General features: G+C 49.7%; 1 protein-coding gene across 2 annotated transcripts in view; it reads left to right on the top strand.

Annotated features, from left to right (window-relative positions):
* LOC105472680 (potassium voltage-gated channel subfamily E regulatory subunit 1) overlaps positions 1 to 8,442 on the top strand; it is a 67,446-nt gene extending 59,004 nt beyond the window's left edge. Inside the window, exon 4 of one of the 2 annotated variants that reach the window (XM_011726150.3) lies at positions 5,391 to 8,442. In XM_011726150.3, the coding sequence (XP_011724452.1) occupies positions 5,432 to 5,830 (399 nt within the window). In that variant the 5' untranslated portion in view covers positions 5,391 to 5,431 and the 3' untranslated portion in view covers positions 5,831 to 8,442. The remainder of the gene's footprint in view (positions 1 to 5,390) is intronic. The other variant, XM_011726148.3, reaches the window with a different exon arrangement.
* The last annotated feature ends 5,113 nt before the right edge of the window (positions 8,443 to 13,555 follow it).

The raw sequence follows: 13,555 nt of genomic DNA, 5'->3' as shown, positions 1-13,555 counted from the left end.
AGCACACATTAGTTCTTTTCCCTATTGCCCTTCCCCACCCACCTTCCCCCAACGAGCCCCAGTGAGTGTTGTTCCCCTCCCTCTGTCCATGTGTTCTCATTGTTCAGCTCCCACTTAATTTAAGTGAGAATATGCGGTGTTTGGTTTTCTGCTCCTGCGTTAATTTGCTGAGGATATGTATTTCTGATAGGAGAGATTGCTTTTGGCAAGCCATCTCATCTCTAAGGAGCCCCGTTTTCTGAAAATTAAGATTGTTGGATCAGTTGCTCTCCCACTCTGAGTCCAACCATCTGAAAGTGCAGCCACAGGGCATGTAGGTGCTTCGGCATCATGTATAATAGAACTGAACCTAGAGAATCTGATATAAAATCCCAAATGACATGCAGATCCAGACTGTCATTTACACCATGCCGACTATTAAGAAGACATTGCCCAACTCATTTTGAGACTCATTACACAAAAATACCCTGGCGACCCAGCCTGCAGGCATTGGGGGTATGGAGGACATTTAGCAAAAGCAATGCAATAAATTCTTTAAAAATATAGGGTTGTTATTTGAAAGGCAGTTAATTAGCTTGACTTAAGCTCTGACAGGTGAATTGTAATTGAAGGCACCAGCGTGCGAGAGAGTGGGGACAGCTGAGGTTACACTGAAGACTGGAGAGTTTCTGCCATTTCTCTTCAGACTGTATCAGAGGCAAACGATGCCAAAAAAAAAAAAAAGAAAAAGAAAATGTAAAAAACAAACAAGGTTTGAAAAATAGTCAGTGAAATCATATTTTTACATCCTTGCAAAATTCTTCCAGGTACCCAGCAGCACAAAAAGTTGATTTGTCAGTTTCCTAGGGTCCCACACCACAGCCCAGTGGTTCTCAATCTTGGCTACAAATTAGGGTCATTTGGGAGGTTTCTAAAAAGTCTCTGAAGCAGGCAGGAACCCAGACCAATGACATTAACATCTCTGGAGGTGAGATCCAGGAACCATTATTTTCTAAAGGTTCTAAAGGCTCCCCCAGTGATTCCAATAGATCACCAAGCAAGGCCTCCAGACCAGAAGCATTAGCACCACGTAGGCATGTGTTAGGAATGCAGATTCCCAGGCCTGCTCCAGTTCTACTGAATCATAAACTCTGTAAGTAAAGCCCAGCAATCTGCATTTTTTTTTTGAGATGGAGTCTCACTCTGTCACCCAGGCAGGAGTGCAATGGCACAATCTTGGCTCACTGCAACCTCCGCCTCCTGGGTTCGAGTGATTCTCCTGCCTCAGCCTCCCAAGTAGCTGGAAGTACAGGTGCCCACCACCACGCCTGGCTTATTTTTGTAGTTTTAGTAGAGACGGGGTTTTACCATGTTGGCCAGGCTGGTCTCAAACTCCTGACATCAAGTGATCCACCTGCTTCGGCCTCCCAAAGTGCTGGGATTACAGGAGCAATCTGCATTTTAACAAGGTCATTCTAAAGCATTCTAAAGAACAAGGCTGAGGATGGTTTGGGCTTGGGAGTTTTTCAAAGCAGATGTTTCCAGTTGTTTCTTTGGCCATAGGAAAGTCCATCTGGTTCTAAGTAACAAGCCTTCTCGGTGAACTCATTATTATGAATTAATTGCAGACATTACTCTTACTTTGCTGTATGGATTTATCAGTTTTAAGCCAATTAACATGTGGATCTTCAAATGTTGCCTGCCACAATTCTACCCTCACATGGTCATGAAGTGGTAAAGACTCTCTAACAGTAATTGGTGGCAGAATTATTTGCCAGTTGTGATCACTCTGGGTTTTTGGAAATTACAGCTTAGTATCAGGTCCAGGTCTGTCTGTTTTCTGGAGCAGGGTTTTAGGCATTTGTAAGTGGTTTCGGGTCATTTAAAAAGAAGTGGTTGAGCGTTGAGTTCGGATCTGTTACCAAACAATTCCTGCCTACCCCGATGATTAGGATGGGGCTAAATGCTAGTTTTGTACAAGAACAAGTACCTGAGTCCCTTGAGCCCAGGCAGCTTGACTCCTGACAGATCTCTGAACAGACTCAAAAGCCTAGAAACCAGGAAAGGCCACAAACAATCTTTGATTCTCATTCATGTCTGATCTCTCCACAAAGTAGGGAAGAGAGCCGCCATGGTCAGCCACAGGAAAGCCAAGTCTAAACCCTCAAAGTCCCAAATCCTTGGGCTGCAATTTCTTAACAAGGTAGAAAAACCAATAAACTCCTACCCAGGACCACTGAGTGTGCACCTGCCACATGTCACATGCTGTCAGCCACTCTACACACCTGCTCAGTGGTTCAACAGCCTGCATATGTTAGCGGTATTTCTCGCTACTTTGGAAAGAAAAAAAAAAACTTGACTGAGCAATTCTAAGGAACCTATCCAGGATCGTGTGGCCGGGAAGTAGCAAAGCTAGAATCCAAACCTGAGGTAGCAATGGAATCCCCAAATCTGAGCTGTTTCCGCTCCTCACTCCTGCCTTCTGAGACTGTAGTTCAGGGTAGAAGATGACTGCCCTTCTGGAAAAGGGAGTCAGTTAAAGCTTTGGAGCCAGCTCATTGGCATTTGTTCACTGGAGTAAGCAGGTTATAATGAGTCAAGCCCCACTGGTCAAAAGGTATTAAGTTCTGGTGGCATCTATTTGATAAACACTCAGGGGAGCTCCTGTATTGCTGTGTGCCCAGCACTGGGCTGGATGGGCAGGGCAGGCATGGGATAAGGGGCCTGGAGATCCTGACCATGATGAGGTTAGCAGGGGTCATGGTGTGCACAGTGATGACCCAGCTCCATGCATCAGAGCAGGCTTCAGGAAGGAGGTGAGAGCTGGGCTGAATTTTAAGCATGAGTAGGCATTGCTGAGAAGTTTCATGGGCCAAGAAGAAGGTGCAGTCTGAGCTGGAGATTCACAATGTGTGGAGGCTCTGGGGCCAGCAGGGACTATAGAGCATAGGGTCTGGGCACAGTGGCAACTGTGAGAGGGATGCAGAGACTCTCAAATTTAGGGCCTGTATCCAGGCAGACCAGGAGTTTCACCTTGAAGGCAGGGAGAAGCCGAGGAAGGCCTTCAAGATGGGAAGTGCTGTGATGAGATTGCCGTCATCAGTGAGAGGGATGCAGGTTTAGGGGTGACTGGTGTTGCCACTCAACTTACTGAGGAAGGGGCCAGTCTCTGACAGGACAGGGTGCGGTGTTAACTTTAAGGAGCCTGGGGATGGCCAAAGGGAGCCGTCTCCTTAACAGGTCTTTGGACACATGGCTCTGGAGCTTAAAGAGAGCCCTGGGTCATGGCCATGCAGGTGAGCCTGGAGCAGGTGCGATCACCCCGGAACAGAGGAGAGTGGGAAGAGAAGAGAGCAGGTAACAGAACTCTGAGACACAGCCACAGTTCAGAGACGGGTAGAGGAAGAGGGACCTGGGAAAGGTACCAGATATCTTCACCTGGTGCTGGGTTCAGGGTATGTTTTACAATTAAGCCAATTCAATGAAGAAATAGCTCTGGGTCTAAGCTGGAGAGAAGCCAGGTTTCTGAGGTTATTTGTCCTACACAAGATGATGTTCGATGTCGCAGTCCCCATTCTGGCTGGGAAAGACAGAATCATCCTGGCAAGTGTTGGAATTTGTCTTTCCATAGTGATTCTGGCCATAAACTGTCTTCCCAAACACACCCACATCCGTCACCTGTAGTCACAACAGTACCCCCGAGGCCATGTTCTACTCCAGGCCATGTTCTACTTAGCTACTTTAAGCTCCTAAGAAGTGAGTAGGGGACAGGCAGGGTGGCTCATGCCTATAATCCCAGCAATTTGGGAGGCTGAGGTGGGCAGATCCTGTAAGCTCAGGAGTTCAAGACCAGCCTTGGCAACATAGGGCAGCCTCACCTCTGCAAAAAATACAAAAGTTAGCCAGGCATGGTGGTGCATACCTATAGTCCCATCTACTCTGGAGGGCGAGGTAGGAGGATCATCTGAGCCCAGGAGGTTGAGGCTGCAGTGAGCTGAGATCATGCCACTGCACTCCAGCCTGGGTGACAGAGTGAGACCCTGTCTCAACAAAACAGAAAAAGAAAGAACTGAGTGGGAGCACGTACGTGTGATAAGCTCCCAGCTGCCCCCTCCGGCTCGAGTTTGGAGTGTGCCATCAACAACTTGGCCTCTGGGCTTTTGTTGCCCAGCAGGAACGGGAGGTAGAAGCCGGCATTTGCTCAAACCTAAACAAACAAACAAACAAACAAATAAATAACTGACCTGTTTTTTAGCTTACCAATGATCTCAAGGTCACCTAGATGGGGTTTCCACAGCAAACCAAACCCCTGACAGAATCTCACAGCTACTTGGAGACAATTTTTCCAATTCCCAGGCCCACTCTGAATATACAAGGACAGTGATATCAAGATTAAATGATAGGGAAAATGTCACTTTCTGCATAGCCAGCAAGTGGTGAATGGAAATAAAAGGCAATCCATGTACCATTGCTCAATCAAGAGAGGGCATCGTGTAGAACCAAGACGGCACACACCATGGACTAGAGAGCACGTCAGCTCACCTCTCTCACCTGAGGTTTTAAGATTGTGTACGTGTGTGCGTATGTGTGGGCAGGGAGGGAAAAATATAGCACAAGTTGCAACACTGGCCTCTTTGAGGGGAGCTCTCTGTGAAATCTCCCTAGACATTCCAAAGTCCACCATGTGATAGCGTGGATTTTTCATTCAGATGAATGTAACTGTTCGTAGAGAGATGCTCCGTGGTGAAACAGAACACTTATTGCATGGTATCTCCAAGGGCGCCCTGGCAGCGCCCCAGCCTGACTGGTCATGCATAAGCCCTCATGAACTAGTTGTATGAGATGCGTGATTTTTTTTAGGTGCACAGAAGGTCAAGGATGGGGATGTTTGTCTCCCCCTTGTTTATGGAGTTAGCAGCCACAGCAGTGTCCATCTCTAGGGGAGAAGGCAGAGAAAAGAAGTGGGTGTTCACAATGGGTTGTATACAGCCATTGGAAGTAAAGGAATGCACACACCCAGTGCCACAAGTGAGCCACAAAAACACAGTCGTGAGGAAAAGGAAGGAGACTGAATTAGTTGGATGACCAGATACCATTTAGGTAAACCAAAATGCACATGTGACCCCATATGCCACAATATGCAGCAATGCATGTTAAAGAAGCCCCTTCTGATGGTCACCTATAGGGGTGGAGATTGGGGGTGGTAGATGGAAATAGAAGGGAATCAATGTATCCATTCATCAATTAAGAGAAGGCATTGCACAGACCCAAGATGGCACACACCATGGGCTGGGGAGCGTATCAGCTCACCCCTCTCACCTGAGATTTTAAAATTGTATACATGTGTGTGCGTAAGTGTGGGTTTTGGCCAATACGTACTTTTTGATTTGGGGTTGCATTTTTCCTTTAAGAGGTGTGCCTGGGAAGTTGGAGCTCCAGCAGCGGAACCTTAATGCCCAGGATGATCTTGTCTAACACCACAGCGGTGACGCCCTTTCTGACCAAGCTGTGGCAGGAGACAGTTCAGCAGGGCAGCAACATGTCGGGCCTGGCCCGCAGGTCCCCCCGCAGTGATGACGGCAAGCTGGAGGCCCTCTACGTCCTCATGGTGCTGGGGTTTTTCGGCTTCTTCACCCTGGGTATCATGCTGAGCTACATCCGCTCCAAGAAGCTGGAACACTCTAACGACCCATTCAACGTCTACATCGAGTCCGATGCCTGGCAAAAGAAGGACAAGGCCTACGTCCAGTCCCGGGTCTTGGAGAGCTATAGAGCATGCTATGTCGTTGAAAACCATCTGGCCGTAGAACAACCCAATACACAACTTCCTGAGACAAAGCCTTCCCCATGAACACCATCACTGGCTCAAACTGGACACATCCTGCCTGGCAACCTGATTTTCTAATCACATTCCTCTCATACTCTTTATTGTGGCAGATACCACTGGATTTCTCTTTGGTTATTGTAAGGCATGAGGGGTGGGTTAATGACACAGTTTCACTGTTTCTCTAAAATCACATTCTTCTGTGATAGACTGTCAGTGGTTCCCCCATATCTGTCCCTGCCTTGCTAAATTTAGCAGAATCCCTGAGGACATGGCCTCTGAGAATAGCAGCTGCATTTCCCAGACTCCCTTGCAGCTAGCAAGGTTGTGTGACTAAGCCCTGGCCAGTAGGCATGGAAGTGAAGACTGCAATGTCCAAGTAATCCTTGGAAAGAAAAGAACATACTCTTCACTTCCCTTGTCCTGCTTCCCAGTGGCTGGATGTGGAGGAGGTGGAGAGCAGCTCTGAGTCTAGGAAAGAATGGGGCACTCAAAGAGCCATACACATCTGGGCCTGGGTGATGTAAATCCTCCTTACCACCCACCAGGCCAGATGTACAGGAGAGAGAAATCCACTCCACTCTTCCTTAAGCCACTGTTATTCTGATCTCTGTTAAGATCGCAGAATCAGTGCCCTTACTGATACACCTGCCTTATAGGACTGAACCTAAAGGGATGACATTCCCATACTTGTCACAAGCACACACCGATTCTGCCCTTGTCACTTCTGTGCTCACTCCTGTGGCTCTATCTTCCTCCTGCCCGTCTGCCTCCCACTCCTCCCTTGCACCCACCCTGCACACGTCTCCCCAAAAACACACAGACACATACACTCATATACATAGATACACACACACACGCACACACCTCAATCTAGAAAGAACTTGCTTCCTACAGGCCTGAGATGGAGGAGAAAAAAATGCCTCCTTCAGAATGCATACCAAGGGGAAGGTGCTCGGTCACTGTGGGAGTGGGGAGAGGTGTCCCCACTCCCCGAGAGCCAGGGGAAGGAGCGGCTGTGGGCAGAGAGGGATACATGGCGCTGGGGTGGTAGGCCCTTTTGAGGTGATGGGCTGGTTTTGTGAGTTGAATTGTACCCCCAAAAAGACAGGTACCTTCGATGTGACCTAATTGGGAAATAGGGTCTTTGCGGATGATCTAGTTGAGGTGAGGTCATTGGGGTGGGCCCTCATCCGATATGACTGGAGTCCTTATTAGAAGAGGGAAATTCGGACACAGACACATAGGGAGGACACCATGCCGTGACAGAGGCAGAGGGTGCGGTGACACAGCCGCAAACCAAGGAAGGCCAAGGATGGATGCACATTCCCATCCCAAGAAGCCAGGAAGAAGCCACGAAGGCTCCTCCCCAACAGGTTTCGGAGGAGGAGGCACAGCCCTGCTTGAATTCAGACTTCTGGCCTCCAGAACTATGAGTCAGTGAGTATCTGTTGTTGAAGCCACCCAGCTTGGGATACTCTGGCAGCCTACTGCCATACAGTATTGGAATACTATAGTGAGCTCATGCAGCACCTCTCACCCACCCAGAGACGGAGCTGCTCTGCTTTCCAGCGGGGCACCTGGAGGGGCCGCCCCAGCAGATAGAGAGGGACTCCGTTCTGCCACCTGCCTTGAGAGGGTCTCCAGCTGCCATCTGTAGCATCGGAGTCCTCTGCAATGTGACATCCTGAAAGCTCAGCTGCCTGGGCATTCCTGAAGAGTATGGAATATTTAAAGGAAACTTTTTTTTTTTTTAATCTGCACATAAGATAAAAGCAGCACGTGTGCATCTTTGGCCATCCTCAAATGGACAGACTTGGTCTTGTGAGGTTCTAGTCCTTGTTTCACATAATGAACACTGGCATGGCTCAGCCCCCGAGTTACCACAGTCTTTGAGATGAGTGGTTCTTTGGGTCTGAAAGTCCAGAGAGCGCTGTGATCTTTGCCCCACCCGAATAATGCATATGGACACTACATCTTGCCTACCGTGTCCAGGGTTCATGACCAGTGGCAGCCGGACTGCCTGCTGTGTCTCACGGCCCCTGTGTGAGCCAGACCCTTCTTAGGCAGTTGTATATTTCCGGACTGAGGCAGGGCAGGTTTGCAGAGAGAGACCCAGAGTGCACGTGACCTGCAGTGTGATCCCTGGTGTGCACTGACTTGTATATTCCAGGCACACGGACTGGCTTTTTATCACCACTTCATTTTCCCCACTAAGATTCCTGTGCCTTTTAAGGCAGAGGGAGATCCCTGTGGCTTTAGTCTTCCCAGGTCTTAAAGGGCCCTTGTCTTCACTCACAAACCTCTTATCTCTTCCTCCCTCCCCTTCCACTTCATTTTAAAGGGGGAGAGGGAAAAGTAACCGGGAGACAAATTGAACCACATATTTTCAGACACTTGTTACCATATTTTAAAATTCAGCTTCGCATACACAGTCTTTGCTATGCACCGTGTACTGTTCTAAGCTCTTTAAAAATAGAATCTCAATTATTATTTTGCAAGCAATACTCTATGCATTCATTAGCTAGGACAACAATGCTTTCTGCAGTATTGAGATTTCATTAAAAAATTAAAGCCGTTTACTATGATCTGTGATGTGTGTTCTTAATATCACTATGATACTTCTGGAAGACGGTTATCAGTCTTGCAATGCTTTGATAAGGCAGCCCCATGAACTTGGGAATAAGGAAAGTAAGATTGCATATGGATAATTAAACTCTGCCATCAACACACAGCATGTCAGAACAGAGAGATGTGGGTCCCTCTGATGCCTGCAGTTAGAAAGCAAGTGAAGCCCTAGGGGGAGACAATGGCGAACTGTAGCACCCTCCTGCCTTGTAAAGGGGAGGCTGCTGTCAACTCCTGGCATTTGCAGCCAGCAGTGAATGTGGGCACAATCCAGATGGAGCAGGGAATGTAGGCACCATCCGGACGGAGCAGGGAATGTGGGCATCGTCCAGACAGAGCAGGGAATGTGGGCACCGTCTAGACAGAGCAGGCAATGTGGGCACCATCCAGACACAGCAGGGAATGTGGGCACCATCTGGGCACCATCTAGACAGAGCAGGGAATGTGGGTACCGTCTAGACACAGCGGGGAATGTGGGCACCATCTAGATGGAGCAGGGAATGTGGGCACCATCTGGACGAACTTCTCGATGTTGTTGGAAAAGCTTTGAACTCTTATAAAGTTTGCATGTTGTCAACTAATTTACTTTTTAAAACTTGAGTGGGTCAAACAAAATATAACCTTGAGCTGGATTCTGCTCAGAGACCACTGATTAACTGCCTGTGCTTTACAGAGGAAGAATAGCCCCCAGGCAGGCCCACGCCACACCTGAGAGACCCGTAAACATACTCAGGGGTCGGGCGTGGTGGCTCACCCTTGTAATCCCAACACTTTGGGAGGCTGAGGTGGGCGGATCACCTGAGGTCAGGAGTTTGAGACCAGCCTGGCCAACATGGCGAAACCCCGTTTCTACTAAAAATACAAAAATTAGCTAGCTGTGGTGGCGGGCACCTGTAATCCCAGCTACTCGGGAGCCTGAGGTGGGAGAATTGCTTGAACCTGGGAGGCAGAGGTTGTAGTGAGCCAAGAGTGTGCCACTGCACTCCAGCCTGGGCAACAGAGCGAGACTCCATCTAAAAAAAAGAAAGGAAGGAAGGAAGGAAGGAAGGAAGGAAGGAAGGAAGGAAGGAAGGAAGGAAAGAAGGAGGGAAGGAAGGAAGGAAGGAGGGAAGGAGGGAGGGAAGGAAGGAAGGAAGGAAGGAAGGAAAGAAGGAAGGAGGGAAGGAGGGAGGGAAGGAAGGAAGGAAGGAAGGAAAGAAGGAAGGAAGGAAGGAAAGAAGGAGGGAAGGAAGGAAGGAAGGAGGGAAGGAGGGAGGGAAGGAAGGAAGGAAGGAAGGAAAGAAGGAAGGAAGGAAGGAAGGAAGGAAGGAAAGAAGGAAGGAAGGAAGGAAAGAAGGAGGGAAGGAAGGAAAGAAGGAGGGAAGGAAGGAAGGAAGGAGGGAAGGAGGGAGGGAAGGAAGGAAGGAAGGAAGGAGGGAAAGAAGGAAGGAAGGAAGGAAGGAAGGAAGGAAGGAAGGAAGGAAGGAAGGAAGGAAGGAAGGAAGGGGAACTCTGCCCAGCCATGGTGCAGGAACAGGCATGTCCTCGAGTGTGGTCCTGGGGCCAAGGGACCCAGAGGTCTCAGCCTCATGATGAAAGACTGTATCAGGCTGTCCTCACCTGACCCGGTGAGAACATCCCATTCATCTGACCCTCTCATTCAGATTCTGGATTCCATAATCTTTGCATCTCCAGGCCAGGCTGTGTGAGCACAGAGTAATGCATGTGGCTGTCTTGAGAGTGTGCCCTGTCTAAAATCCACATCGGTGTATGACTTCTCTGTGGGCGCAAATGAGATGTTTACACTAGATCAGGCGAGGAGAGATAAGTAAAGGCTACCAGTGCTTGAAGACAGAAGAAATGGACATAAAGCTATCAATGGGTAGATAGGGACTGGTACTTTTCTTTTTCTTTTTCTTTTTCTTTTTTTTTTTTTTTTTTTTTGAGGTAGGGTCTGGCTCTGTTACCCAGGCTGGAGTACAGTGGTGCAATCATAGCTCAGCGCATCCTAGACCTCCCAGACTCAAGCCATCCTCCCACCTCAGCCTCCTGAGTAGCTGGGACTACAGACACAAACCACCATGCCTGGCTAATTTTTTTGTGGGGGGGACCGAGTTTTACTCTGTGGCCCAGGCTGGAGTGCAGTGGCGCAATCTCGGCTCGCTGCAACCTCTGCCTCCCAGATTCAACCAATCCTCCTGTCTCAGCCTCCCGAGTAGCTGGGATTACAGGTGCCCGCCGCCACGCCCAGCTCATTTTTGTATTTTTAGTAGAAACAGGGTTTCACCCTGCTGGCCAGGCTGGTCTCAAACCCCTGTCCTCAGGTGATCCATCTGCCTCAGCCTCCCAAAGTTCTGGGATGACAGGCCTGAGCCACCATGCCCGGCGCCCAGCTAATTTTTAAATTTTTTTGTAGAGATGGGGTCTCACTATGTTGCCCAGGCTGGTCTCCAGCGTCTGGGCTCCAACGATCCTCTCACCTTGGCCTCCCAAAGCGCTGGGGTTACAGGCATGAGCCACTGCACCCGGCTTCTGGTAAAGTCTTTGAGTAAACAGAATCATTGGACACATAAAGCCAATCTTCATACAAAAAACGAGTCAGGAGATTTAAAGCAGTTGGCCCCTCAAGCACATTGGTCTGTCTGTTTACCTGAGGTCAGTCAAGCGGTCGCCAAGTATCCCAGATATGCCCCCACAGTACTGGAATTTGTTGATCTGCTGGTGCAGTGGAAGACAGTCTGGGTGCTGCTGTCCCCTGGTGGTCATTTTGAGGATGTTGCTCAAGGCGCGGGGAACCCTGAGGACCGGGCAGCCTGAGGACCGCGCAGCCAGGCAGGTCCCTGTTGGGGCTGGGTGGGGGACTCTGAGTGCCTTTAGATGCCCTTGGGAGGTTACACTTCCATTCAGCCATCAAGTTCAGGGTGACGGGACCCATTGTGGGCACAACTATGAAATGGGAGGATGGATGCTGAGAAAGGGATACATTCTTCTAGAAGTTCCTTGCAAGGCAGCTCCTCTGAACAAAGGCCCTGGAGTCACAGCTCTGAATCTCTGAGAAGTTGCTAGGACCCCCTTCTCCCTTCCTTTGGGCAGGAACCTGCTTAGCCCCCTCCCCTATTCCAGGAATAACTGTACCCTCCTTTCAGCCCCTGGAAAATAATCTCTCCCCCAGACCTAAGTCCCTTCTGGTTTCAGGCCTGCGATCACTCATGCTATGCATGGAGAAGGGATTCCACCCCCTAGGTATCCCTGGACTCAGACCTTTTTATCACCTTCTGTTCACCCCATTGGTGAGGGAAGGAGTCCCACTCTAGGGCTGGGACTCACAACACCCAAGCCTGGATAGGTGAGACCCATGGCAATGTGTCAGTCACATATACTCATAGCCCAGGGAAGGGCCACTGCAGGCCATGCAGGGCCACATGGGGTGGTGCTCAAGAGCTGAGTGAACAGCAGGGGTGGTGGACAGCAGGCTTGGTAGTAACAAGAGTGATATGATTTGGCCATGACCCCACCCACATCTCATCTTGAATTGTGATTCCCATAGTCCCCACGACTCGTGGGAAGGACCCAGTGGGAGGTGATTGAATCATGTGGGGGTTACCTCCATGCTGTTCTTGTGATAGTGAGTGAGTTCTCATGAAATCTGATGGTTTTATAAGGGGCTTTTCCCCCTTTTGCTCAGCACTTCTCCTTCCTGCCGCCATGTGAAGAAGGACATGTTTGCTTCCCCTTCCACCATGATTGTAAGTTTTCTCAGGCCTCCCCAGCCACATGGAACTGTGAATCAATTAAACTTCTTTTCTTTATAAATTACCCAGTCTTGGGTATGTCTTTATTAGCAGTGTGAGAACAGACTAATACAGAGGGTGGAGTGGCCCCTGGTTTCTGCAGGAGGTTGTTAAATAATTCCGTAGACTGGTAGGGAACTGAAGCCTGCTACTTGGGAATAAACAAGGGTGGTATCTGGTCCCTGGGATAAGAAGGGTTGCCCAGCAGGGAGACTCTATTTATGGGAGCAGAGGCGGGAGGGGAGTTTGCAGTTAGGCCACTTGAGGTCCTCCACATTTTACCACATGTCAAGGCAGCACATAACATTGGTTTTGATTTTAGGCCTTATGCCACTGCTGGAGATGGCTAGGCAGGTTCTGCACTGAGTCCAGCACTGGGCTTAGGGGGGTGAGCAGGGGATGAAACCCAGCCCCGCTTCCCTAGCTGAGCCAGGGGCCCTGGAGTGGGGCAGTGGCTGCCCGGTAGGAGGAATGCCTCTCCAGTTAGCTGGAAGGATACCATCTGGGCTCTTGGGCCTCTGCAGCCAGCTTGAACTCCCACATCCTTTCCTCCTCCAGCACCTGCCTCTGAAGGTGGATGAGGTCACCACTGGGGCCTCCCCAGGAGTGGGGAGAAAGGGACAATTAGGGGAATCAGTGGAGCAATTGACGCCTTCTGATGGCCTCGCACATCCCGAAAGGGGGTGAGAACAAGGCAGCGGGAGCAGGAGGGACTCCACCTTGGATGGGATTAAAAATCTAAGCTGCTTTTCTTCCGAGGCTCAGCGAATTAGGGTAGTAAGCTGAGTGTCCCAGTTCCTGTGTTCTCATAGAGAGAAGGAATGAGAGAAGTTGCTGCTTGTCTCAGGCTTCCACAGAATGGAAGGCCAGGTTCCTGTCACGGCCCCCTCATGCCCCGGCCTGCTCATTCACTCCTCTCTCCCCACGTGGTGTCTCTCCCCTCACACCAGACAATCCTCAGACACAGGCCCCCTCATGCAGTTTCACATCAAGGAGATGAGTAGGTCCACTTCCAGTGGGTCAGGAAGGCTCCCCCAGCACCCGGGAAGGCGGGGCTCGGGGTCACTTGGCAATGAAAGGCCTGAGTTAATGTGAGGAATGGAGAGTCCACAAGCTTTGAGAGAAACCTGGGAGATGCAGAGAGAGGAACCCAGGCTTCAAGAGGACTTTCAAAACACAGCTTTCCTAGGAAAATAAAGTGGGTGATTATCTTATTTCCTGTGGCTGCCATAACCAATGACCGCAAAAATCAGTGGCTGAAAACAACGGAAATGTAACCTCTTGTGGTTCTGGAGGCTGGAAGTCCAAAATCAAGGTACCAACAGGGACAGGCTCCCTCCTAGGCTCCATGCCT

Source organism: Macaca nemestrina, chromosome 4 (assembly GCF_043159975.1).
Source record: "Macaca nemestrina isolate mMacNem1 chromosome 4, mMacNem.hap1, whole genome shotgun sequence".
NCBI lineage: Eukaryota > Metazoa > Chordata > Mammalia > Primates > Cercopithecidae > Macaca > Macaca nemestrina.
Note: the sequence above shows the minus strand (reverse complement) of the source record. Positions and strands in the feature narration are given on the sequence as shown.